The sequence below is a fragment of the Oenanthe melanoleuca genome, chromosome 3 (genome assembly GCF_029582105.1).
Source record: "Oenanthe melanoleuca isolate GR-GAL-2019-014 chromosome 3, OMel1.0, whole genome shotgun sequence".
In the NCBI taxonomy this organism is placed as follows: Eukaryota; Metazoa; Chordata; class Aves; order Passeriformes; family Muscicapidae; genus Oenanthe; species Oenanthe melanoleuca.
The window spans coordinates 54,722,553-54,746,521 of NC_079336.1; the positions used below are offsets into that span (position 1 = coordinate 54,722,553).

Here is a 23,969-nt window from a genome sequence, read left to right on the forward strand (position 1 = left end):
TTTTTAATATAGCCGTTAAGAAAAGAAATAAAACCGCAGTGAGAAAAGGGCAATTGCATTGGCCGGGAATCGAACCCGGGCCTCCCGCGTGGCAGGCGAGAATTCTACCACTGAACCACCAATGCTTCGGCGGTTGGAGGTCTTTCCCTTCGTTACTCGAAGCTGACAAACGCGAGATTATTCACCCCCTGTGTCCACTTGAGATCCCGCCCTGGTGATCACAGGCCTTCCTTCGCCTATTTCCGTAAGTCACAAATGTGAATTCCACTGAGTGAATAGCAAGCACCCACTTTTATCTACATTTCTTTGCTTGACTTGTCTGCACCTCTTCAAACTTGCATAGATTGTGTTGTCCTGGGGAAGAAAACGCATCTGAGAGTGCAGAGGAAAACCTGCTGCTGAGCGGAGTCAGAGCAGGAAACTGCCCTTTAGGTGTCCCCGAGGGAGCAGTACCTCGTCACCTGTCTAAATAGACTCAGCTGCTTAGCAACAAATAGGATCTAAAGGCTGGGCACAATGCAGGAGGTTTATGATAGTCCTTCAGGGTGAACTCCAAGCCCTCACAGCAGTATGTCATCCTTTAATTATGCATATCACATCCATTCTTACTCGTCTCGTTATTCTATTTCTACCCATTCTTAAACGGGCAGTTTTAGTCTATCCCTTCAACGAGTGTTGATGTTTAAAACAATCATCCTACATTACTTCTGTTGTAAAGACACAGAAAGCTGCTGATGAGTTTCTGAAATGTTAAATGTATCATATCATTTGGTTAATGAGAGCTGGAGGAATTTCTCCCCTTTGAAGGTGGATGATGAATAAAAAATGGTGCTGTACTTCCACAACCTCCTCCCCAAATGCAGAACTAGGATTTAACTCAGTCTCTCCAATACCACAGTCGTTTCTGCATTAGCACTTTGAGATGTGCATTTAAAGAAGGGGGTTTTCACAAAGACAAATACAGATGAAAGCTGTGATACATTGTCCTTTGAAGGAAGAGCTTCATGGTACATAATGTATGCATAATAAATAATAAAAATAATTATAGTAATTCATAAGATTTACTTATTTTGATGAAGGGAGCAGCAGAGGATGCAGAAAGAACACCAACAAATTGAACTGTTGAACATCAACATGTGTACTTTTGAGAACAGGTTACAAACATGAGGTGACAGCCAAGTACAATAGCATTCCTGCTGCTACACTTGTGCCTTTTTATTGTTAAACAGTAGAGCTGTTGCAGTATAAACGTGACTTGTAGAAGAGGGATGTGAAGGAGCATAGAAAAATAAATGCAATTGGGCAACTAGTCTTTACATTTCATGTTTGAATAGCCAAAATAAGAAGGTGATTTTCACTTCTTACAAAGATTCAGTGTGGAGTTTATTATTCCATCAAATGCTACACTACAGAAACCAATTCTGAGAGAACAGGAACAGTTTCCGTAACTCAGGAATGTCACCCACTACCAGTAGCCAATAATTCAGTCAGGCTGCTCCCAAGAGCTGGAATTCTTTCTCTTATTCTGAAATAACTTTTAAGAAGGTGTCAGTGCAACCACCCACTCACATCCCGTCCCCCAGGTCAAACACACAAGCTGTGTGTTCAGTCAGCAGGGGCAAGGAAGCCTCCACTGCTGGGCACTGATAAACTGGGTATCTGGAACTCCTGGACAAAGGGGATTTTCCAGTGTACCTACTAGAAGAGTCAGCAAAGTTGCACATTCTCTTCATACGAACATCAGGAGTCTTGGAGATCATGGTCCAAGCCACCACCCATAAGCCCCTAAGACCCAAATGTGCCAATGGGCATTCAGAGATCACATGGCATGCATGTAGCTGGACTGCAGGAATGCAGAGACCTGGCATTAGGGGATGTCCAGGTCATGATTGAGACAAGTAAAGAATACTCAAAAAACCAGTGCATAACTTACTATAGCCATGAGGTGATGCGAGATTGTTACGTTTACTAGCTGGACACAGAATAAATGAATGATCCATTTAAGCAGAATTGTGGGATGGTCTATGTATTTAATTGGAGAATCCAAAAGAACTGACAGTCTTATAATACAAAAAAGACATTATATATACATATACACACAGAATATGTCTATATATATCTATATAGATATATATAAATCAGTAAACTTGAATAGTGCCTTTATCATGAGCATCTTAAGGCATTCAAACATTTTACTATGACATTGACCCAATTCATTATCTTTTTGCTTTGGCTGAAATAAAGCAAACAGATTTAAAGGTCTGATCTGAAATACCCACAACATCTGAAATGAAAGCCTAATAGTATTTTCAGTGACAGCAGCATCATCTAAGAACCCACCCACTGCACTGCCTATCAGCTGAATAATATTAAAAGGAGTCTAAATAAATCATTCCCACTCACAGTTTTTGCAACAGCGGAAGATACATCAGTCTCCAAGAGACTTTCTAGCCATATATTCTATAGATTCTATTACAAATTGAGGATAGAAAAGATACAGCAAGAGGGCCTGCCCGAGGATAGAATGCCACTGAATATCAAATAATATTTACAGTACAAGTTATAGGATTATAGAACATTTTATAAATACAATTAATATGTATACAAGGGCACATAAAAGAGAAACTTGTTTTCATGCTTTACAAAGTAAAAGTAACCTGAACTAAAACTTACTGCAGAATTCCACAGCTGCTGGCTAGGAGCCTCTCTTCACTGCCTGTACAAACCAATCCCCATTGTAGGTCACCAGTGAAACACCCATGTTTTAAGCAGCAACTATGAAGAATCTCAACAGACTCTGAATCTATACATGAAACATCAAGTTTCAAAACATGGGTAAGGCAGAGCATGCTGGAGAGCTGTGACAACATTCATGTGTAACTAACTTTCTCAGAGGAGAACCTAGACTGTAACGAACTGCACTTTTTGCAAGGAAATATGTAATACTGCAGCATATAGGTGGCAAAATTCAAACAAGGTACAATACAATTTCTAACACGTGATACTAGAAAATGCCAGAAAGCAGCTACCAAATTCTAAAGATGTGAGCACTTCCTGTATTTGTAGAAAAAAGGCAAAAAGAGTATTTAGTATTTCAGTACTTGCACATGTCCTTAAAAGAATCAATCATTTCCTTTAATAAAAGCAATTGGTTTTTCTTTTTAGACAATGGTGCCTTTACAGGACACTTTTTTATCCTTTTTTAGAATTATTTTGAAACTGCCTAAGATCAGCAAATCAGTATTAAACAGCAATTTACCACAGTATAGTGCAGGCAGAGGAGATACGTATTCAGATGAAAAGGCAATTTTAAGAGTCAATTTAATGAACTGACATTATTTTCTCTGCACACTTCAAAAATGGTGAGGCAGATTTGATTAAATTACCTTTAACCAGCAATATATTATACTTTGCTCCAAGACAAGTAGACCAGTTTTACTGGGATACTTACTATGAAGGAGGGTAATCTTTAAAGTTTATTTACATGAAAAGCAATCTTTTTTACATAACATATAAAATGGACTAGTTATGCACTGCAGCCATTTTATAATAAGCTAAATGAAATTAATCTTAAAAGCTATTCTATTTCAACAGCTGTGGGAAAGGCAGAACAGGAATTTTTTTATTAAGCTGCAAATTCATTTTCATTATAGAAAGCAACTAACTAACTACTTGTTTGAGAAAACAACTTCTCATAACCATCTTCTAACCATTATAAACACTTCACAGTAGAGGGGTGAACTTCCACAAACATTTTATTCCATGACAAAGTATGTTTAGAAGTTTCCTCACTGCCAACCTGCTGCAGTTCCTCAGTTACATCAATATAAATCATTTTTGGACCACACTAGAAACTGGACCGCTCAAATGACCACACTTATAAGAAAGAAAACTCCAAATGCTAACCAACAAGGACTTTCTTTGCTGATCCAGTATTTAGGACAGTACTAGAGACAGTTGCACTGGCACAAAGAGAGAGCACAGAAAGAGAACAAATGGCCAGAAGCAAACAAAACAGCTTGGTGAGAAAAGTAAACCAGTAACTGGTGTTTGCTGCAAAAACAGCTATGAACACCAATTTCATGATGTTTAGATAGTTGCAATGCCAGTGAGTGCAATGGCACAAAAAATAATTTAGGAATGCAGTAAAGCTTACATGCATGTTATTAGATTATCCACTGGAATTCAATTCCAAGGTAGAAGAAATGTTTCAGAAGACAAAGTTTACTAAAAATAGTGCATTTTTTTACCACTGTGTTTATTTTAGGAAAAAGGATGGAGACAAAGACATAATTCTTTCTGCCTCTCAACACTAACTCTTAGTCTTGTCTGAGTAAAGCTGCTTAGAGTGATGTTCCCATCCCTGCTCCATGTATCCTCAAAAAGCTCAGAATCTCCCACCATGAGACCTTAGGAGATACCTGAGCATCTGCTGCTGAAAATTATGGAAGCAGTAATGCAGATGGCAGCAGGCACAAGTGTAAGTTCCTAGTTCTGTTCTGAAGCAGGCTGTGAAAGACAGAGCACTGAAACTGTAGTGCCAGCTCAGACAGACCCGAGCACAGCCCTTCTCCTCAGTGCTTGTGTAACCAGGAGGAAAACGGGTCTCCAAAACAAGTCTCAAAAGTCATAATTTATAATCTTTTCCCATTACTATCTCAAATGTATCATAAAGACACTACTCTAGAATTCATTTTTCAAACTAAAAATTCCAACTAAAGCAGCACTGTACACACTCTACAGTTTGGTTGCAGTCAGAAAATTGAACTAGATTTCAGAAAGTGTTGTTTCTAAGGTTTCTTTTCCCCTTACATCTATAGAATGGATGACAGAAGACAATCAAGTTGTTTCTGAGTGAGCAGTCCTGCTTTGAGAGTACCAGTTCCATGCTACAGTGTTACTAATATCAAATCCAATTACTATTTTATAAAATACTAGTTCTAATGTTTTACCATCTTATGATCGTACTTTAGCCAAGACTGACACTTTCTTGTTTCAAAGCTGAGAACTAGGCCACTCCCACAGCAGCTGGAAATGTTTCACTAGATAGGTGGCTCTTTTTCCAACACGGTGAATAAGGCTAAATACATTGAGAAGTGAGGGTACAGCAGCCTTTGTTTTGCTCTTCAGAAATGTATCAGAGAACTTTATTAGCATAAAGTAGGTGTTATATTTGGTCAATGTGTCAATGCATGGAAAAAAATTCCAAAGCAGAGATTTGTTCTCTAAAATTATTCAACATATGTATAAATAGATACCAGCCATCTTTGTGGAAAAAGAAAAAAAACCCAAACCGAAACAAAAACAAACAAACAAACAAAAAAACAAACAAACAAACAAACAAAAAAAACCAAAAAAACCAAAAAAAACCCAAAAAAAACCAAAACAAAACAAAACAAAAAAAAACCCAATCTATTTCCTATTTCGAGTACTTAGAGTACAGAGGACCAATAACAATATTCAAGTGATTTTTTTTTTTTTTACCTAACATCAAATCTCTTCTAAATTAAACAATTAACATCACTGGAATAAATTAATTTTTTGAGAAGGATTTCCCTGTATTCTGGGGAAACAAAATGTACAGAGAGGGAAAGTGAAGAAATAATTTTTTTAGCATTAAAAAAAAGCGTGCACATATTTACTCTAGCAATCTTCTTTCAATTCTCTTAAAGGAAGAGACTTTTCAAAAGCTATTGCTGCAAAATTGATTACTTCATTTCTGACTTTTATTCCTAAACATAAACCAGATCACGACTCTGAACTCCTCTACCTGCCTGTTCATCATCATCATCATCATCATCTGACTGCTGTTCTGAGTTTTGGGAACTACCATACTCATACTCAATGGGCTTTGGATTGTTGTACGGGTAGCCATTGTCATCAAAAAACCTTCGGAAGGTGAACTCATAGAAAGCATGTTCAGGATGTTTTCCATTTTTGTACCATCCATTAAGGGTATCATTTCTGTTCCCCTCCTTATCATCATCACTCCACAATTTATCTGGATCAACTGGATCAAAGTTGGACGTGTCCGTAGGATGAGCGATTTTGGGAATGTAGAAAGCAGACTGCCGCCGTAGATCGCTTGAAAAATCAATTGTTTTGAAAAATGGATGAGCTTTTATTTCATCTGCACCGTTTTTGCCTAAACGATCTTCTGGCCCTCGGCAGAGTTTAATAATAAGGTCAGAGGCCTCTGGAGTCAATTTAGCTTGAGGTGGAATATGAAGTGCAGTTTGCCAGTTGATAACCTTAAAAGAAAAAAGATGTGTTATTTATTTACAATTTCACAAAAAGGAAAAAAACCACATTAAAACAACAAACAAATGATCACAAAGAAGGAATTCACGATGTCTATGGTTTTTCACGGTAGAGTGGAAAACATGAAGCTGCTCTTTCAGAAACACAAGAAATATTTTGTCTGGAAATCTGGCAAAATGCAGGTAAAGTTTATTCACATTCCACATCTAGAGTCTGGCATGGAAGACCCCTGTTATAAACCAACAAAGATACCATAAAATCCAATACCTGGAACCTAAGATTAGACACATGGCTTGCAATCCGAAAAAGGTGAAGGAGGTGAGTTTTGAGTTATATGATGTACTGTACAGACTAACAAATTTCAAGTTAAAAACAAACAAAAAAAAAAATCAGTACTGCACTACATTTGAGCCACCTGAACACAATTCTGCAAAAATACACCTGCAGAAGACTGCCTTGATGCTTTCTCTGAGAGAGCAGAGGATCAGGAAAGAAAGGACCAAGGGCTCTGAGCTGTCAGTAGCCCTGAGCAGGTAGTGATCTGCTGCTCCTCCACCTTCCCATGCTAAGCACCTGTAGGTACATCATCAAAGCATCACCTCCAGGCAAACAGGCATGCAAGCCAAGAGGTGGGAAAAGAACACACAGATACTAGGAGAGGGGAGAAAAGGAGAAACAACTGGAACAAATAAAAACAGTGAAAGGCTGAGATGTGATGTGATTTTTAGTTGGCATGTTTACTCTATGACCAGGTAAGTTACAAATGTGATTCTAGAAGTCCATTTATAACTTAAATGCACCTCCACAGCAATGTAAAGTTTAAAATCTCCATATTTATAACATGCTTGGATGGGCAGTGCTCTCAAACATCACTTTTGCTTCCACTTCAAATTAGAAAGACTATATAAGTTTCAAGCCTTTTTCAGACTGTTAATACCAGAATTTTGAAGTTACCTTCATTTGTGTTTCCAGTGGTGTTTGGGCCAGGAATGGAGGTTGCCCCACTAGCATCTCAAAGAGAATTACTCCAACGCTCCACCAGTCACACAACTGTGTGTAACCTGAAATAAAGTTCAAATAAGGCAGTCAAACCTTTGTACAGTTTTAACCTTGAATTTCTAAGAACATGAGAATTCAATTTTATTCAATGCTTATTTAAGATTTTCTCATTAACAACTATTTATTTTTTTGCTAAAATATCGCATCCTTGGGAAAAGCAGGAGTGTGGGAAAGGCCACCTGAGTGCCAGTTACTTCACAGTGAGACTGCAGTAGAGGAATGCATGCCTTACCTGTTCGTAACAACACCTCTGGTGCAATGTAGTTGGGCGTGCCCACCAGGGAATGGGCCAGGCAGCGCTGGTGCTGACGCGCAGCCCTGCGCTCCAGCGGCTTCAGCCGATCCCCACACCTGCAGTTCGCAGGGTCACCCCACTCACTGCTGAAATCCATGCTGTCCTGACGGGCATGGTCACCTGCCATGGAGTGACACGGGTGGCAAAGTTCAGGAGGATTACTTTAGTTCTTATCAAGTGTGATATTTCCTTAATCTGTTAACATTTTGTGCTACAAGACAGAATCTGTTTCAGTTTCAATACTCAACCTGAGAGTTAAAACAGAAATCAACATCAGGATGTTGATTTTTGTTTATGATATAAAATACCAACCTCTGAGGACACAATTTTTAAAGCTAATTTTTGACATAACAATGAGAAAATACCAATCTCAATACTTTTCATATTTTTCTTAACATTGGGTGTATAAGGTACATATTGTTTTTACACTTACATAAACATAAAATCTCTAACATTTATATAGTCAAAAAATAAAATCAGATTTTAAATCTTTATCTTCTCACCAGAGACTGTGTAACAGTCTGGCCTAAGATATGTGATATTTTGAGAAAAACTAATCAAAAGTAATTTAAACCTTGATTTTAAAAGTATGTTTTTATTTTTGGAAACTAAAAACAAGTTATCACGTAATCTGTATTTTACTACTCTCAAAACTGTGATTTCTCTTTTGCTCCAACTATTCCTTCAGCTCTTAAGTAATCAAGTAGGATTTTGAAAAGCCTATTTAAACCTTTTCATAAAGGAAACAGCACAGTCATCTTTCTACTGATTTGTAATTTAAGTTCTTGTAAAGAATACTTGTATTTCTCTTACCGCTCTGGTAGTATTTTGAGTCATGGGTCCATCGAAAACCAGTACAGAGCCCGAAGTCAGTCAATTTGATATGACCATCACGGTCTATCAAGATATTGTCAGGTTTAATATCTCTGTGGATGAAGCCCATTTTATGAACACTCTCAACTGCACACGTCAGTTCTGCTGTGTAGAACCGTGCCAGATTTTCTGGAAAGACACCCATTCTAATTAGGAGACTCATCATATCACCTCCTGGAATGTAGTCCATTACAAAGTACAAATTGTCCTTATCTTGGAATGAATAGTACAGGCGAACCACCCATTCATTATCAGCTTCTGCAAGGATATCCCGCTCAGCTTTAACATGAGCAACTTGATTTCTAAGCAAGACATCTTTTTTTCTCAGAGTCTTTGTTGCATATAGAGCATTAGTATCCACCTTTCTTGCTAGGCAAACTTCTCCAAATGCACCAACTCCCAGGGTCTTAATTTTTACAAACATTGACTTGTCCATTTTAGCTCTTCTTAGCCGAATATAATTTGACTCTTTCTGGCACAACATTTTCCTCATTTGATCCCGGGCTTCTGGTGACAATCCAACCTGTGCAGCAAACAGAGTTAATCTGAAGAGTGAACAGTACTCTTAATTCTTGGTGATCTTCTCATAATTAATTACAAGGCTTAGGCAAAGCAAACCAAATACTTATACACAGCACAAGAAATAATACGTAAAGGGATTTGGTTTTGTTTTAATTACACATTAGGATTCTACAAAAACAAATAGGAGTGATAAAAAACTGAAACGTGATCATTTTCAACAGCAAAATGCACAAGGTGCCATGCACCAGGAGGTACTAGAAAAGACTCTGTAACATTCTTAAGAAAGGTAATTTACAAATTACTGATAAAAACCACTACAAATAATATTATCTGAGTAACAGTGTGCATCAGCTGCCTCCCTGATTTCTCTTTACAAGGCATGTCTAAGAGCTTGCTGAGGACTAAGGAGCTGCCATAGGAATGGCACACTAGTTGGAGCAGAAGTCACTGAACTTCCTGACCATGCTCTAGAATTTCAGCTGCAGGAGGGAGTATGTGCTCCCTCCCACTCTCTCACTTCCATGTAGCTATCCAAAACAGATCCTGCTGGCACTGCTTCCTACTGCCCACCCACATCAAGCCCGTGCCTCTGCCGCAAACCTGGACCTGTATTCCCTCTTATCACATAACGCACCCCTTTCTAACGGGACTTTGCTCACTCTCACTACTGCTCTCCACTCTACCTAAGAACCAGCTGAGCAGAGCACTTTCTTTTGAAGAGGCTCACTCCTCCCCACGGTATCTTTTCTTGGCTACCATCTGTGTGCATACCCCTATCTTGACTGAGTATCACTGGTGTTCCAGCCAATGCCACCAATATTCTGACAGCTAAAACACTCACAGGCCACACACAACTCATCACCTACAGTGTGGAAACCCTGGTCTACAAGAACAACATTGATCATTTTCATTGTACTCTAACCTGTGCCCTCCTGGTATATTTTTGCTGGTTTCAATTCTCTTAAGAGTCCCATTCAGTTTTGGTGCCATTTTTGTTGGCAAATTTCAGGGCCTGGAATCAGAATAATACTTCTTCATTTTAGTGTGAATAGAATCTGCCTTCAATTTTTTATATTTTTTCTCTCTAACACTATCCCCACGTAGCTTGATGTTCATTCCTTCTTTTGTTTTCTGACAGCATATTCAAATTACCTTTCTCACAGCATCTCAATTATTTTATCTGCCGATTGGCTTGAAATCACCATCCCACACCAATGATTTCCAAGTTCAACCTATTTCATACTTCCTTATTTTTTCACAGACATGTTGATCATAAACTCTAAACGTGGCCACACTGAACACCTGCAAACATCACAACTGTATTCAAGCACTATTCTAAAAGCTTTTCATTTATTATTGTCACATCTTATTAATTCTTCACACAAATCTTGCTGCTTCCATCTCTTTAAAGCCTCAAGTATCTGATATACCGTCTGCATGGCAGTACTCAGGACCATCAATAGGACTAAGTAACTAGTCTAGGTCTGTATAGACTATATGTTAATAGGTGACTTTGGCCTTGCCTGACTTCCAACATAACTTGAAACAAAATATAATAGATGCAACTGAGAAAAAAAGGCAAAAAAAAAATCAATTCTATATCATTCAATATCTTAAAAATGCTTTCATTAATTACTATATGTTCACCTAGTAAAGAAAATACTGTTAGAAAACAAAAAATTTCTTACAGGCATCATAGCAAAAATGGATCCAAAGGAGATGCAATTACGAAAATGCATACAATATGATTGTATACCCAAACGAATTTCACAAGTTATACAAATTTGATAAGATTTAAATGGGGAAGGCTGTCTCAAGTTTCAGACAAAATTTTTTGTAGACATCAGATAGGCAGTAGTTAGGACTGGTTAGCTGTAGTTTCAAGACTAGTATGGGAAATAGGTTCAACTATATATTTTGAATCAAAAAATTGTCTTATTGCGGGAATATCTGCGTAGTGCCTTCCAAGACAGAAACATCTCAAGTTTTCTATGAATGAACAGGCTTAAAGCACACCTCAACAGAGAAGGAAGGATTTTTTTAAGACTAGCAAATGTCAAGAAGACAACTGAAGACCTGAACCTGGTAAAGTTCAGACAATGGTGGGTCACCTTGTTAACACTCATCTGAACCCTAAAGTTTGTTTCAGTACAGATCCACTTGACACAAACTGAACCCCACCCACCACTGACAAAGCTGGCAAATAAAACCTAGATGGCAACAACCCCCTAGCAGTAAGACTCATAATTAATCAGTGCAAGACATACAAAGAGTCTTGTACCTTTGCTTTCTTCTACCTGATTTCTAGCTCTTGCATCTGAACAGTTTTATTGTAAAAAATCAGCCTAAGAACTGCAATTTTTCATCTCTTCCCTCAACCCACCTTCATCTTCCCCGTCATCCACTAAACCAAATATTAATTACAAACTTTCTCTCTGAATTGCTGTATTTTCCCTAGAACTCTCCTCAGCTTCAGCCTTTACCAAAAGTTAACAAACTGTCAGCTGCACCAACTTTTCCGCACATGTATCTCCAATTATTTCAAGAAAATGTCAGACATCAGAAGTTTGCATCATACAAATTGCTCTCATTTTGCTCCTTTCTCATCTTGCTGTGCCTTAAAGAATGACTTAAGTTTGTCAATGAAGGAACAACACCTATTATACTCTTAGCCAAACTCAAGCATCTAAATCAAACATTTTTGAGACCACTCAACTCCAAGAAGACCTGACACCATAGAAATATGTCACATATGTTAGAAAAACAGCATCCAATAAAAGTAGGTGTTTTCATAGGGATGCATTCTGAGGTTTTTTATGTCAAAATTCAAAGAGGAGAAAAGAAGGGATTCAATACTTGCTTTATAGTCTTCAAACTTTCTGAAAATAAATAATGAGTGTGTTTCCCTTTCTCCTTCTTGTGAAGACCCAAAAAATACTTTATTGTTGTGGCATTCCTCTCCTTTATGCTATGAAAAAGGAGAGGTCTGCTACAGCACAATAACCCATCTTCCACCCTCCAGCCTGTAATTAAACATCCAAGCTTTAAATCTAGCATAAACTATTAAGACTCCAGCATTAATATTACAAATATTATAAAACACCTCTACTAAGGTGCTTTAAAAGCACAAGAAAAATATAAATAAAAGTTATATCAGTGCTTTCATATAAGTAATACTTATTCTGAGATACTGCAGAACACAACACAGTAAGAAGGGAAAGTGAAGTTTGCAAATCAATATTAATTATAATCTTACATTTAAGTACTCAAAAATAGCCAAAATAAATTCATGCTTAATTTTGATGCAGGATTGCATGCAAAGCCCTCTAAAAAGGGATCATGCTATTCTTAAAAAACACTTTTGCTTCAGAATCTTACTTGTCTACACAGGGATGGAGGCTACAGAGTTCAGGAAAGCTTCCCACACCTTAACAGTTTAAATCAGCTGTTAGTGAAGTGAAAAAGGAAAGAGAGAAGACTAAGAATAAAGATCTAGTAAGAGTTCCAGGATGAAATCTTGCTAACATTTACATATTCATGATTAAGCAAACACTTACAAAAGATACAGCTTACACTAAGAATTTTCAAAGAGTAAGAAAACACAGATTTAAAAATCAGCATGTCAAGAAAGCGACATAAGCCAAACACAAAATCTCAAAATAAATAAAAAGGAACATCATACTTATGTCAAACTTTCAACTACAATTGCTAAGAAATACATATGTGTGACAACTCAATTTCACCTTTCTGCAAATCTTAGTTTCACTACTTCGCACTGTTTTCTCTTTTGAAATGACATATGCTTGTCAGCTCCAGTTTTTACCCTTTTCATGTGTTTTAACAAAACACTGAAATACTAGAAATAGACTCCATGCAGGCAGAAAAAAAGTATTTGTTTTATAATATGCCCTTCAGTTGCTTTTGGTCAAACAGATACATTTACAGTGCAGATTACAAAATAATTAGACAAAAGATACTGTCTCATTCTACAAAAAAACAAACCCAACTAACCTTCAAATGTTTGTTGCTTTTTTTTATTTTTAATTTGAATTTTAAAAAACTATTCCTACTGGTAACAAACTGCAGAATGTGAAAGATATCACTGTTTGGGTATCTATATAAGTGCACTAGCCAGCCTCCACTTGTCCCCAGTTTCCTTGTACCTTCAAAACTTACTAAAATAAATAGAAATATTTATTTAAAAAGTAAATATTGCCTATAACTGAAAAAACAGGATTAAATATAACCCATAACAAAAAGCTAAGAGCCATGTAGCTACATCTCAGTTCATGCAATAATTATTTTGCTTCTGCTGCCTTACTCTATGTAGGCCATACAAATTACTGTCAGACATGTTACTTAGAAATCAGTATCTAAGAAGAAAATTAAATACGTAAACAATACATGGAAGAAACCTGCCACATCTCAAATACAAAGATTAAAAAAATACTTCAATACCACAGTTCTAAATGTTCTACTTATCTGTACTATGTAATTCTTCAATTAAACCTATCTCATAAAAGTAATACAGGAACAGTTTAGTCATAGATTTAGAAAAAAGGAAGAGTTTACCCGCATCATTTCATTCTCTAGCTGTTTTTTCCGATGCAAACGCTGCTGGTGTGACTTGAGTATATTCTCCACATGCTGCTCCATAAAGAATTTAAAGGCTTGAGGTGAGTAACTTTGAATGCGAGACTCTCTTCTTTCTTCATCTTTCTTGTTTTTTCTAACAGGAACAGGTGAGGTTGTAATTTGTTTCTTTTCTTTATCTGTTGAATCAACACATTCGTAATTCTTTTCATTCTCCTCCTCCCTGGATAAAGGAGGTGGCTCCTCCTTGTTGAGCTTGGGTCCTGCCTCATACAGATTGACAGAAGGATTCTGATGTAACAAGTGTTTAGGGTAAGGTGGTGGGGGACCCTGGTAATTTGGAGCCTCCGCAACAGGAGGCATAACTGCCATAGTGGTGGAGGGACCGTCGGAGAAGGGAATGGTCTGAACAGTTTGCACGGGCTGCGGCATCCAGGAAGGGTGAGAGGGTGCCAGGGCAGTCTGCAGCTCCGGTTTCAACACCCGCATGCTTTTCACTGGCTGCTGAATGGGAGCTGGCGTTATGGCTGTCACCGTGGTGGCCGAAGGCTGGGAGCTGCCAGAGTGACTCTGCCTGCTGCCGTGATGGTTGTTGAAGGAGTTTGAGCGCACGGGAACGCTGGGCTGCCATGTAGGCATGTCGTGCCCATTGCCTGGCGACGACTGCGGCTGCACAGGGGAAGGCTGTGACCAGGATGCAGGTATTCCAGCTACATTTGTGTTGTAAAGTTCCAGGTTGTGACTATTCCTGTTTGGCACCATTATTGCCTGAGGAAGATTCCCATTGGTGTATGCTGAAGGAGGAGCAGATCCTCCTGCCTGCATCTGTAGTGCTGTGGGACTCTGCCTGTTAGCTGGATTCATTGGGTACGGGGGTGGCTGGCGACTCACCGAATTTCCAGACACCACATTCTGGTGAACTATGAATTCTGCCTGACAACTGCCATTTTGCATTCCAGCTCTTCCTGAGGGAAAACTAAATTTGCTGTTGGCAGAACTCTGCATGATTATTGGTTGCCTGCCAATGGGGACAGCACTCATGCCTCTCTGACCCTGCGTGGATGAATTCATAGGAGGAGGATTCATAGGTGGAGGTGGATAACCATCCTGCCATGCTCCTGGTGGCACTGGAGAAATACGGGAGATCACATATTCCATGTTGCCAGAGTACCGCTTTGTTTGGGAATTTGACTCCCAGGAAGGAGGTGGAGGAGTAGTTCCCCTTGGAGGGGGTGTCTGCCCCCGAGGAGGTGGAGGAGGAGGAGTGACACTCCTTATCTGCGGTAGAGGTGGGGGATTCACTCTTTGTCCATTGCCAGGATGAGCCTGAGCAAATGCTGCAATGCCAGATCCAGATAATGGCCTTCCTACATCGGGCTGGGAGCTGGGACTCTCTGAGCGATACACCACGCCCTCTGCCAGGGAAGGGCCGTGCCGCTGCGGGACCAAGGACTCCTTAGAACCCTTCCAGCTCTGCTTGCGGTTAACTGACTGCTGCACAGCCCCTGCTTCCACAAGAAGAAAACACAACATATACATGAGTGGAAATTATTCCTATTTACTGCTCTGAATATTTTGTTCTTCTGTGTTAGCTACAGAAACAGGACTTGAATTCTGACACAATATAATACACTGTACTACATATGAAAACTTTTTCTAGTAATACACAGCATGCTAATAAGCTCAGTGAACATATAAGAGGGGGAAAAAAACCAAACATTGAACTATAAAGCTAAAATACCAGAAAGTGATTATTTCAGAAATCGCTTTACTGAAAATGCATTTTGCTTCAGTAAAAATGCAAAATTTAATTGAAAAAAATGATAACATGCAAAATTATTAGTCATGCAATGTATTTTTAATAATGTGTACAAGAAACTCTCAGAATGTTCAGCACAAATGCAAAAAAAATAATAGCATGGAAAAATGCATTATGTTGCTATCCCTTCCAGTTAACACTTGCAAATTTAACTGAATGCTGTAAAGTCAAGGCTTGCACCAAGACTTGCTATATTGCCATCATGCAGAATTTGACTAAGTACTTTAATTTTCAAAGTTGTATCTTTTTGAGTAAAAGTGCTGTAGATAGGAAGGCAAGAATTAAAAGTGTATGAATGCAAAACTTCCAGAGCAAAAGCCTGCTATATATTTACTTTGCAGATGCTATTTTGCATCATATAAACAAAATTTACAAGGAACTAACAGTGCAGGCAGTCTTACTGTCGTTTTTATAATGTTAACACTAAGATACGTATAAACACATGCAGTACTCTAACTGCTGAAAATCACCCTCTCCTCACTTAAAGAATGTGTTAATTACTTTATTTTTGCAGATAACAATGAAAACTATGTCTAAATGGTGGAATTCATCTACAAACTTCATACAAGCACCAATTAATCCTGCTTAACAGACTAAAGGAAAATGACATTGTTCTTTGCGACTCAACTAATTTTTCCTCCTACCAATATTGTTAATTGAAAATCTAACTCCAGTGCTGGCAGCTCAGCACCCAACTTTAGCCAAATAAAAGTTCATGATTCCTGCTGCATTTTAAAGTTACACTTTCATTAGGTACATACTACTGAAAAGGCATCAAGTTGTATTAAAAATGTGCTAGCATCTGTTAAGAAAGCAACAATATCAAGTGGCAAAATTCTGAGTCTGCAAGTAAAGACACAGTCCATCCTCTAACATCTCTAAGAGCATGAAGCCTGCCTTAAAAACTATACAAACAAAAGCTGGAACCAAGCAGGAGATTAAGCAGAGAAGAATCCTGAAACATAACATCCTAAAATACAAATATTGTAGTTGCATGATATATAAATACACACATAGACACAAAAATAAACATACAGAATGTTGCTCTGTGGGAGTGTGTGTGAAGAGAAACAAAAATTTAAAAGAAGAATTAAACGTTCAGCGCTTATTTCTAAGTGGCGTCTGACACAGAACCAAATACAGGCACCACATCAGCAAGGTAACAGAAATTACAAAATGAGATCCAAATGCCATTCCTTGTAAAAAATGTTTACGCACAGTAGTAAAACCATGCAGTTGTAACACAATGCCTAAGAAAGTTGTGTCAAATGGACCTATCTTTCAGAAGGATTACATCAGATATGTAAAACGCTGTTGTTAAATGCAAAAAAACTATATCTCAGCACCTCTGTTCTACTGTGAGCACATAAAGGCAAAATTTACTATATTCTATTTCTTGCCTATAAGAACACACTCAGTGAGTTACTGAGTCACCATGGATACACTTACCTGGTGGCTTCATACCAGCGTTTACAGGTCTCGCTGCTGCTGCAACCATCTGTTCTCGACGAGGATCCTGGTAGCTCATTTTACTTATAAATTCAATGGCAGCCTCTATACTACGGTTGTTAGTTTGTCTAAGAGCTTGTATAACCATATCCTAAAGAGAAAATTATATACAAAAAATTATTTACAAGAAAATCACAAAAAATACCAAAAATCATGGTTATTTAGCCATATATCCTCCAGTAATTTTACTGAAGTAATTTTACAAAGTATAGTTTCTCTCAATTGTTTTTAAACTAATTTTAAATGTCTTCTGCAGAAAAGATCATCCAAAATAGTACTGCAATCTTGATGTCCAGAAGAAAAGTTAACTTGTTGAAGCACTGCAGTTTGATGCAAACCATGTCATCTTGCTATTCATACAACAGCTCGGTCGTACAATCCTTAAAAAAGGACTTTATAAGAAAAAGACCTATACAATAAAGTGGCGCAATCTTTACGGACAGCTGACATTAGAAAAAGCAGACACAACATTTTCAGCTCAAAAATTTGGACATATCTGTGATATGAAGTATTCAATGTCTTAAAGAGTATCACTATACCCAGAACATACAAAGATTGAACTTGAACCATCATAAGCAAAAGAGATTTTCTGTAAGCTATTTAGGATAAAAAAAAACCCTAAATACAATGAACATCAATCTACCCTGATTACTATACATATACACACATGTACATATATACACACACACATATATATAAAAAACTATCTATATACACACACCTGACACTTGATATCTATCTGTTCCACTTTAACCCTTAATACTACCTACTACCTCAGAGAAAGGGGGAAATAACCAGAATGTAATATTTCATTGGGGGAAAAAAAAAAATTCAATACATTTTGAAATTTCTCGATCAAGAAAAATGCTTTTCTACTTCAGCAGTATCTGTTCCTAGTGATGTATGTGGATCAGTGCCATATGGGCTATTGTGGCAACACAACTGTAGGTTAACACATGGCAGAAAGAGCTTATGCTGGCACTCTGCCTGAAAAAAACCCCATGTAATCACAAGTGTCATGGGAACTTGCAGTTGCATCCAAGAACAAAGGGCAGGCGCAAAAGGCTTCAAGATACAAAGGATCCAACAAAAAGACCAACTTAAGATACCTTTCTCGTTTATTGTCCAGCCATATACCACAAATTTCAGTTTGCAAAACCATCTGCAGGTTCAATCTGTAAAAACGGAGCTGAGACTGATCTACTCTGAAAAAACAAATGCACACCCCTTCTTACCCCAAAATCCCACACAATAAAAAAATTTCCTCAACCTCTGCAATGAACCACAGAGCTGAAGCAAATTATTACAAAAATCATTTATCATTATGAAATCCTTCCATTCTTCCTGACACATAGTCTGAATTGTGTATTTGATCAGGTGAAAGGAACATGAAAAGCCACTATCAGCACTTGACACTCGGATGCTGTTTGGAAAAGTCGGTTGGTAGTTTTGGAGAAGCTCACTCTTGGTAGAGGTAGATCTCTCTGTAAATACCAAAACATCACAGACAGCAGAACTCATGAGCTGGTCACTACTGCAAGCAGTGCACGCCTGGAAAGTTAATCCCTGTTGTGATACTGTGCCTTTTTCCTTTGGAAAGATGAGTGGTTTGCTAGCTCTTTTATAAACATGCTTTTGTACCTAGGTTTACAAAGAAGGCATGCAAACAAGTGTGATTTACTTTGATGTGCAGGTCCCAGTATAAACACAGGAGCTGTAAGCGTATTCACTTTTCCTTTCTGAAAACCACATTTCAGATTAATTTCCAAAATACCTGGTATTGCCTTTCAATTTAGAATGGCCATATTTTATCAGCCTATTTTAACTGAGCACAATCCAAAATTACTTTGAGTATCAGAAGCAAAATCCATGTTCGTGTTCTTCCTGTCTGCCTAAAATTATATAAATATTTAAAACAACCTACCACATAAGAACAATCTGGACAAGGCACATAAAAAAACAAAGCCAAGTGTCTCTAAATCCTTCTTCTAGTCCTCTTCTACATCCCCCACTATTACCAGTTCCATGTCCTAATCAGACATCTACCAAATTTTGAAGCTTTTTGCTTATCATGCTGTTCAAACATTCCCTGACCAACACCCCTCCCAACAATAGTTTATAGCTAGCAGAACACCAAATATTCAAAATAAAACACTTCACCTCATCAAAGCCAGCAGCCTGCAAATCTTGCAGCATTTGTCGATTAACTTCTGATGTTCCTTTGACAGCTGAGGTTGCTTCATTTGCAAAAGGCAGAAGTGAGTTTCTTATCTCCTGCAAAACCTTATGATATGTTACAAATTTGGGGGGATTTCGGCCTTGCCTAGGATCTTCAGGTAACATTTTGCCCATGCTGTGATCAGCTTTAGCAGCATCTGAGGGTTTAGGCAAATTCCTGAGGCTCTCCCGTATTTCCTGTAGCATCTGCTGGCTGCTGCCAGTATAATTACTGGCAGGAAAAGTTTTAGGCCTCATTTGTCTATAACCTTCTGGCTTCTCACTTCTCTTCATGAAAACATGTATATATGCAACCTCCACCAAGGACTCGCACACACCAGAATTCAAGGAAGACTGGCTGATGTCAGAACTTGTGAAAGCAGCGGCTCTTCACTGTGAAACCTTGGTTCCTGTAGTGCTGGAGTTTGTCACAATCCAAAACTGCTATTCTGTTAACAAAACAAAACAAATCACATTTCACAGAGCAGTAAAAAAATTCACAATGTAGCACTGGTGGCAGTGAAATGTTCCACATGCAGCACTGCCTTCATAGATATTAAAAGCATGCTAAGCAAATTCTTCAGGCAGTCTTTACTCAACCTAATTTACAAATCATGTTGGGTTTTTAGCTGTCTGTTAACAATGAATGTTTTAGGTGCCTCAAGTCTAAACAGTCCTGAATTGCAAAGGATGTGGACACAGTAAAGAGGGATTCCTCTGTGTGAACAAAGCTTTCAAGAGCAGATATGAACAACTGCTGTGTGCTAACTCTGCACTGCTTCTTTGCCTCTCCTCTCTCCTGCGTCCACTTGTCCACCTATGTTCTCCCCATCAATATATTTTGTAGTGAGAAGAGCCAACTCTACTACCCAGTCAATCAGGATATGGGTCAAATAACCTTGCTATTCAATGATTCTGACATCCAGCTCCAGAAGAAGATGGAAGTGAGAAGTACGCCAGTAACAGCATGCAATTACAGTAATTTTATCCATTCTCTAGCAGTCACATGAGTTAAAAGTAAACACTTTGCCTAGCTCATTACATGCAACTTTATGATTTCATGTACCATCTGCCACTTGAATCTGTTTAAGGGTTCAGATTCTGAGGCTTTCACAGTCTCTTAGCTCAAGCCTCCTTGAACGAGTCTTCATCAATAGCTAAGTTTAAATTTATTTTACATAAGGGAAAATAAGAGCAGGAAGAGAAACAAAGAGTATTTAATCAGATTTTTTTTTTTACTGTAAAACTGTTTAACAACTCAAGCATCAAATTCACTGAGAGCATAGCTATGACATTTGGTAAGGGAAACAGAATTTTCTGCCAAAAGCCAAATAAAAAACGTTTGCATTTTGAAGGCGCTGACTCATCAGGGAAAGAGCCCTGTGTGTCTGCAGAGAACTCAAATCTCTGTGTCCAGGCTGGGCACTAATTATTACTGCAACTGCCATGGCAAAGGATAAAGCAACCACAGCGAAACACTGAAGAAGTTGCAGAGCATTTGCCTCTTCAGAGTATCACGAAATAAAACTTCTTCAGTCTCTACTGCTTGACAGAGGAACATGGTTACTAAGACAATATAAGATAAACTAAATGTTTCAGGGCTATCTTTTCTTCCAGGCAACAAAAAAGTTGAAGCTCAACTCACACTGTTCCTTTATTACTCTGATGCTAAGTGTTTCTCATAACTATCTAAATTTTACACAGTCTACAAAAAAGTCACTCTCTCTTCATTCAGGTTTCATTTCTTGCACTGTCACAAACCAATTAGTGATTCAGCAACTGAGGAAGAATATGACAAGTTAATAGGAAAAAGAACTCTCTAAAACATGCAAATTATATTAATTAAATACTTGTGCTACCCATATATGAATAAAACCTGAACACTGGGAAGTAATACATAAATGAGGACTGCAAAAGAAACACAAGGGATATCCATTTAATCCCATTCTCCTTGGAGAATCATTTTAGAAATAACATAATTTCTCCTAAGAAACTTCCTAAATCTTAAGGGGTATAACTGTGCCCACAAGCTTTCCCTGAACTGTGATAGTTTTGAAACCTTAAATGAGTGTAGTTGGGTAGTCTTTTAATACAGCATGTATTAATAATTTAATATAGCATGTAATTCTTCAGTGCTCACTGAATTAAGGAAGAGATCATCAGCCATTAAGAATGAATTTTAATAATTAACAGTGAAATTTTGTTCAAAGTATTAAGAAATCCAGAAATCAGCAGAAAGTACAGCATGAGAGCAATTAAAATGTAATTCAATTTTGGCCACTTTCAAAATAATTTTCCAAACATGCTGTATTTAAGACCACAATGAAAATACTTTATCCAAAGAAAATTAAATAAGAACCTAACAAAATACCCATACATAAGCTTTTAACAAATTCCAAAGGCCTGGAATTCAGGAGAAAACAGGGGTTTTGCACCTACATATTTTACAAATTTTATCTGGTATTTCAGTATTCACTTTATGGTGACACTTTGGGTAGCTGAGAGACAAATCTAACACCCCTAAGAGAAATCAAGGTTACGTTAACAGGACACTAAAATCATAAATCAGGAGTAGTCTCAGAAAATAAAGATGCACTCTAACTTAAATTCTTAGCAGCAGCTTAGGTTTAGGAGTGGAAACCAGCCAGTCCACTTATCTCCCACCACTCACCACAGACAGCATAACTGCTGTAAGGCCACAGAGCATGAACCAAGCTAAGGAACTTACCCAAATAAATAATTTTTTTGATGGGTTGTTCCTTTTGGCAGCACTGATGGGTACCAGCATGTACATGTGAAACTAGGTCTTAATTCTTAGAAAACAAATTAAATTAGTCCTCCAGAAAGTGGGAATTACTACAGTTCATCTTGCTTTATATATGAACCTCAAAATTCACAAGTCACTTCTGCTTATAGATACTGGCACATATTTTTAAAAAGAGAGCGTTGACTGCTGACTAAGAAATGTATCTCAACTTTGTACTTCTACCTACCAAACACAAACTGTATCCAAGGGAACTGATGTCTATTCCCTCTTGTAGTATTGTGTCCTTAAATGATCTGTTTTTTAATGCAGCTGGTTTTGCTGATTAAATTTTCTTCCCTAAAAGAGCTGAAAAAAAATAATCTTTCACTTTTTTTCAAAACACGGGAATACAGTATTTCTTCTACAGGTCAAACTGTAAGGGAAAAATAAAACCAAAAACCACCTTGGTTTGTTTTTTAACATTATAGCCATAAAAGATTGGACTTAAAAGTGCTTGAATGAAAACTCAGTCCAGGCCGGACGAGGCTTGGAGCAACCTGGCCTAGTGACAGGCGGTTGGAACTGGATGATTTCTAAGGTCCCTTCCAACCCAAACCAGTCTGTGATGCTCTCAATGGCAACATGCAACTGTCAATGACTCCCATGATCTTCTGAGGGGAAAAATACACAGCTTTCTAATCTAACTTGAACGTTCCTAATAAAAACACTTTCAATTCTCGGATTTCCAACTGAGTACTGAACATCACATGTTAATGCAATTAGGTACCCTCTCTCATGTACCTACTCTAACAGCTTATTTTACACATAATCACAATGTTCCACTTCTAGGAATAAAGAAAGTAACAGACTTTGCAAGTCAAGTTGGTAGGGACTTGGCTCAGAACAACTAAAGGAAGCTCTCTCTTCTTTCAGGTAACAAGTGATTGAGCTGCAACAGCAATTTCCCAAAGCATGCATTTCCAATGCTAGAAGTTTTCATAGGATGAGGAGAAAACTGGACCCCGAAATTAGCACATAAGCACAACTACACACGGTCAGAGAAGCCAGAGCTGGAAAGAACGAGAGGCCAGCTGAACTCTAGGAACATTGTGCATTCACTCGGTTCGTTTCCATTATTACACTTTGCTATCTCCTTTAGCAGGATAAAGCTCTTCCACGCACACAAGTATTCCAGGAGGAGCAGGAGTTATTTCAGGCGCACCTCGGAGCGATCTTCACGGCTAACAACAGCTGGGCAGCCCCAGAGCACCAAAGGCCGGCTGCGCTCGGGCCGGCACCGATTCCCGCAGGACAGCAGGACGCGGCCTCCCCAGGAGCAGCAGGCCAGGAGGATTTCACCGCCGGCAGGAGGATCCCGAACGCGCCCCGCTGGGACACCTGCGCTTCTGCCGCCCCGCCGGCCGCAGCCCGTCACCCGAGGCCGCTCCTGCCACGGCCGCGTCCCGCAGAGGGCCCGGGACGCCGGGCCGAGCCGGAGCGGGCCCGTTACCGCCCCGGCCCCTCCGGCCCCCGCACGGCGGACTCTACCTGCGGCGAGAAGGCGGCGGCGGCAGCGCCCCGGGCGCTCGGAGCTCGGCCCCGCCCGCGCGGCGCCGACCGGCCGCGGCCCTTCCCTTCCTTCCGCCTTCCTCCGCCCCTCGGCGATGCCGGCAGCGCCCGCTCGGTCCCTCCGCCAGCGCCCGCCGCCGCCTGGGGCCGCTCAGTTCGGCGCCGCCATTTTGTCAGTGTCCCCGCCGCGGAGCCGCCCGGATATGGGCCGATCCCGGCCTGCCCCGCGCGGCGCCCGCCGCTCCCGGATGGAGCCGAGCGGCTCCCGCCCCGCGCAGCCCCTCCCGGGCAAATTCACAGCTTCTCATGGCCCGATTTTCTTTTAACGGAGGGAGAACGCGCCGCCGAGCCTCGTGTTTCAGTTGATGCCAAAACGATGGACGCGTTACACACCAGCAGGAAGGAAAACCCACCGGTTAGCACTCGGAGTGATCCACTTTATTTCTATTTTTTTAATTTCAGATAAATCGGGAAGCAGAATTTAAGCTGCTCTAAGGAGCTCTAAG

At 39.1% G+C, this 23,969-nt stretch overlaps 1 protein-coding gene and 1 non-coding gene across 10 annotated transcripts; both read right to left on the minus strand.

Annotated features, from left to right (window-relative positions):
* Nucleotides 1-54: 54 nt before the first annotated feature.
* TRNAG-GCC (transfer RNA glycine (anticodon GCC)) lies at nt 55-125 on the minus strand. The gene has a single exon. It is a non-coding gene; the product is annotated as a tRNA-Gly (tRNA).
* A 991-nt stretch (nt 126-1,116) lies between these two features.
* On the minus strand, nt 1,117-23,634 carry LATS1 (large tumor suppressor kinase 1). Of its 9 annotated transcripts, none has more exons than XM_056486933.1 (9): nt 23,035-23,634; nt 22,142-22,260; nt 19,092-19,597; nt 16,872-17,022; nt 13,583-15,111; nt 8,429-9,011; nt 7,553-7,735; nt 7,216-7,322; nt 1,117-6,251 (listed from the first exon to the last, which is right to left on the minus strand). In XM_056486933.1, the coding sequence occupies exons 3-9, from the start codon at nt 19,440-19,442 to the stop codon at nt 5,733-5,735; spliced, it is 3,423 nt and encodes a 1,140-aa protein (XP_056342908.1). In that variant the 5' UTR covers nt 19,443-19,597; nt 22,142-22,260; nt 23,035-23,634; the 3' UTR covers nt 1,117-5,732. The 9 variants fall into 9 exon arrangements, with proteins under 9 accessions (XP_056342908.1, XP_056342911.1, XP_056342914.1 ...); XM_056486936.1 differs by having other exon boundaries at nt 23,443-23,515; XM_056486939.1 differs by lacking the exon at nt 22,142-22,260 and having other exon boundaries at nt 13,583-15,108; nt 16,887-17,022.
* Between the last annotated feature and the right edge of the window lie 335 nt (nt 23,635-23,969).

What these genes read in the sequence shown, in the direction of transcription:
- LATS1 (XM_056486931.1), bottom strand. Translation starts at nt 19,442, where the DNA reads ATGAAGAGAAGTGAGAAGCCAGAAGGTTATAGACAAATGAGGCCTAAA. An exon ending in CGCTGGTATGAAGCCACCAG is followed by an intron (nt 15,112 to 16,871) that starts GTAAGTGTATCC and finishes TTCTTGTGGAAG; the next exon opens with CAGGGGCTGTGCAGCAGTCA. An exon ending in TAGAGAATGAAATGATGCGG is followed by an intron (nt 9,012 to 13,582) that starts GTAAACTCTTCC and finishes TTTGCTGCACAG; the next exon opens with GTTGGATTGTCACCAGAAGC.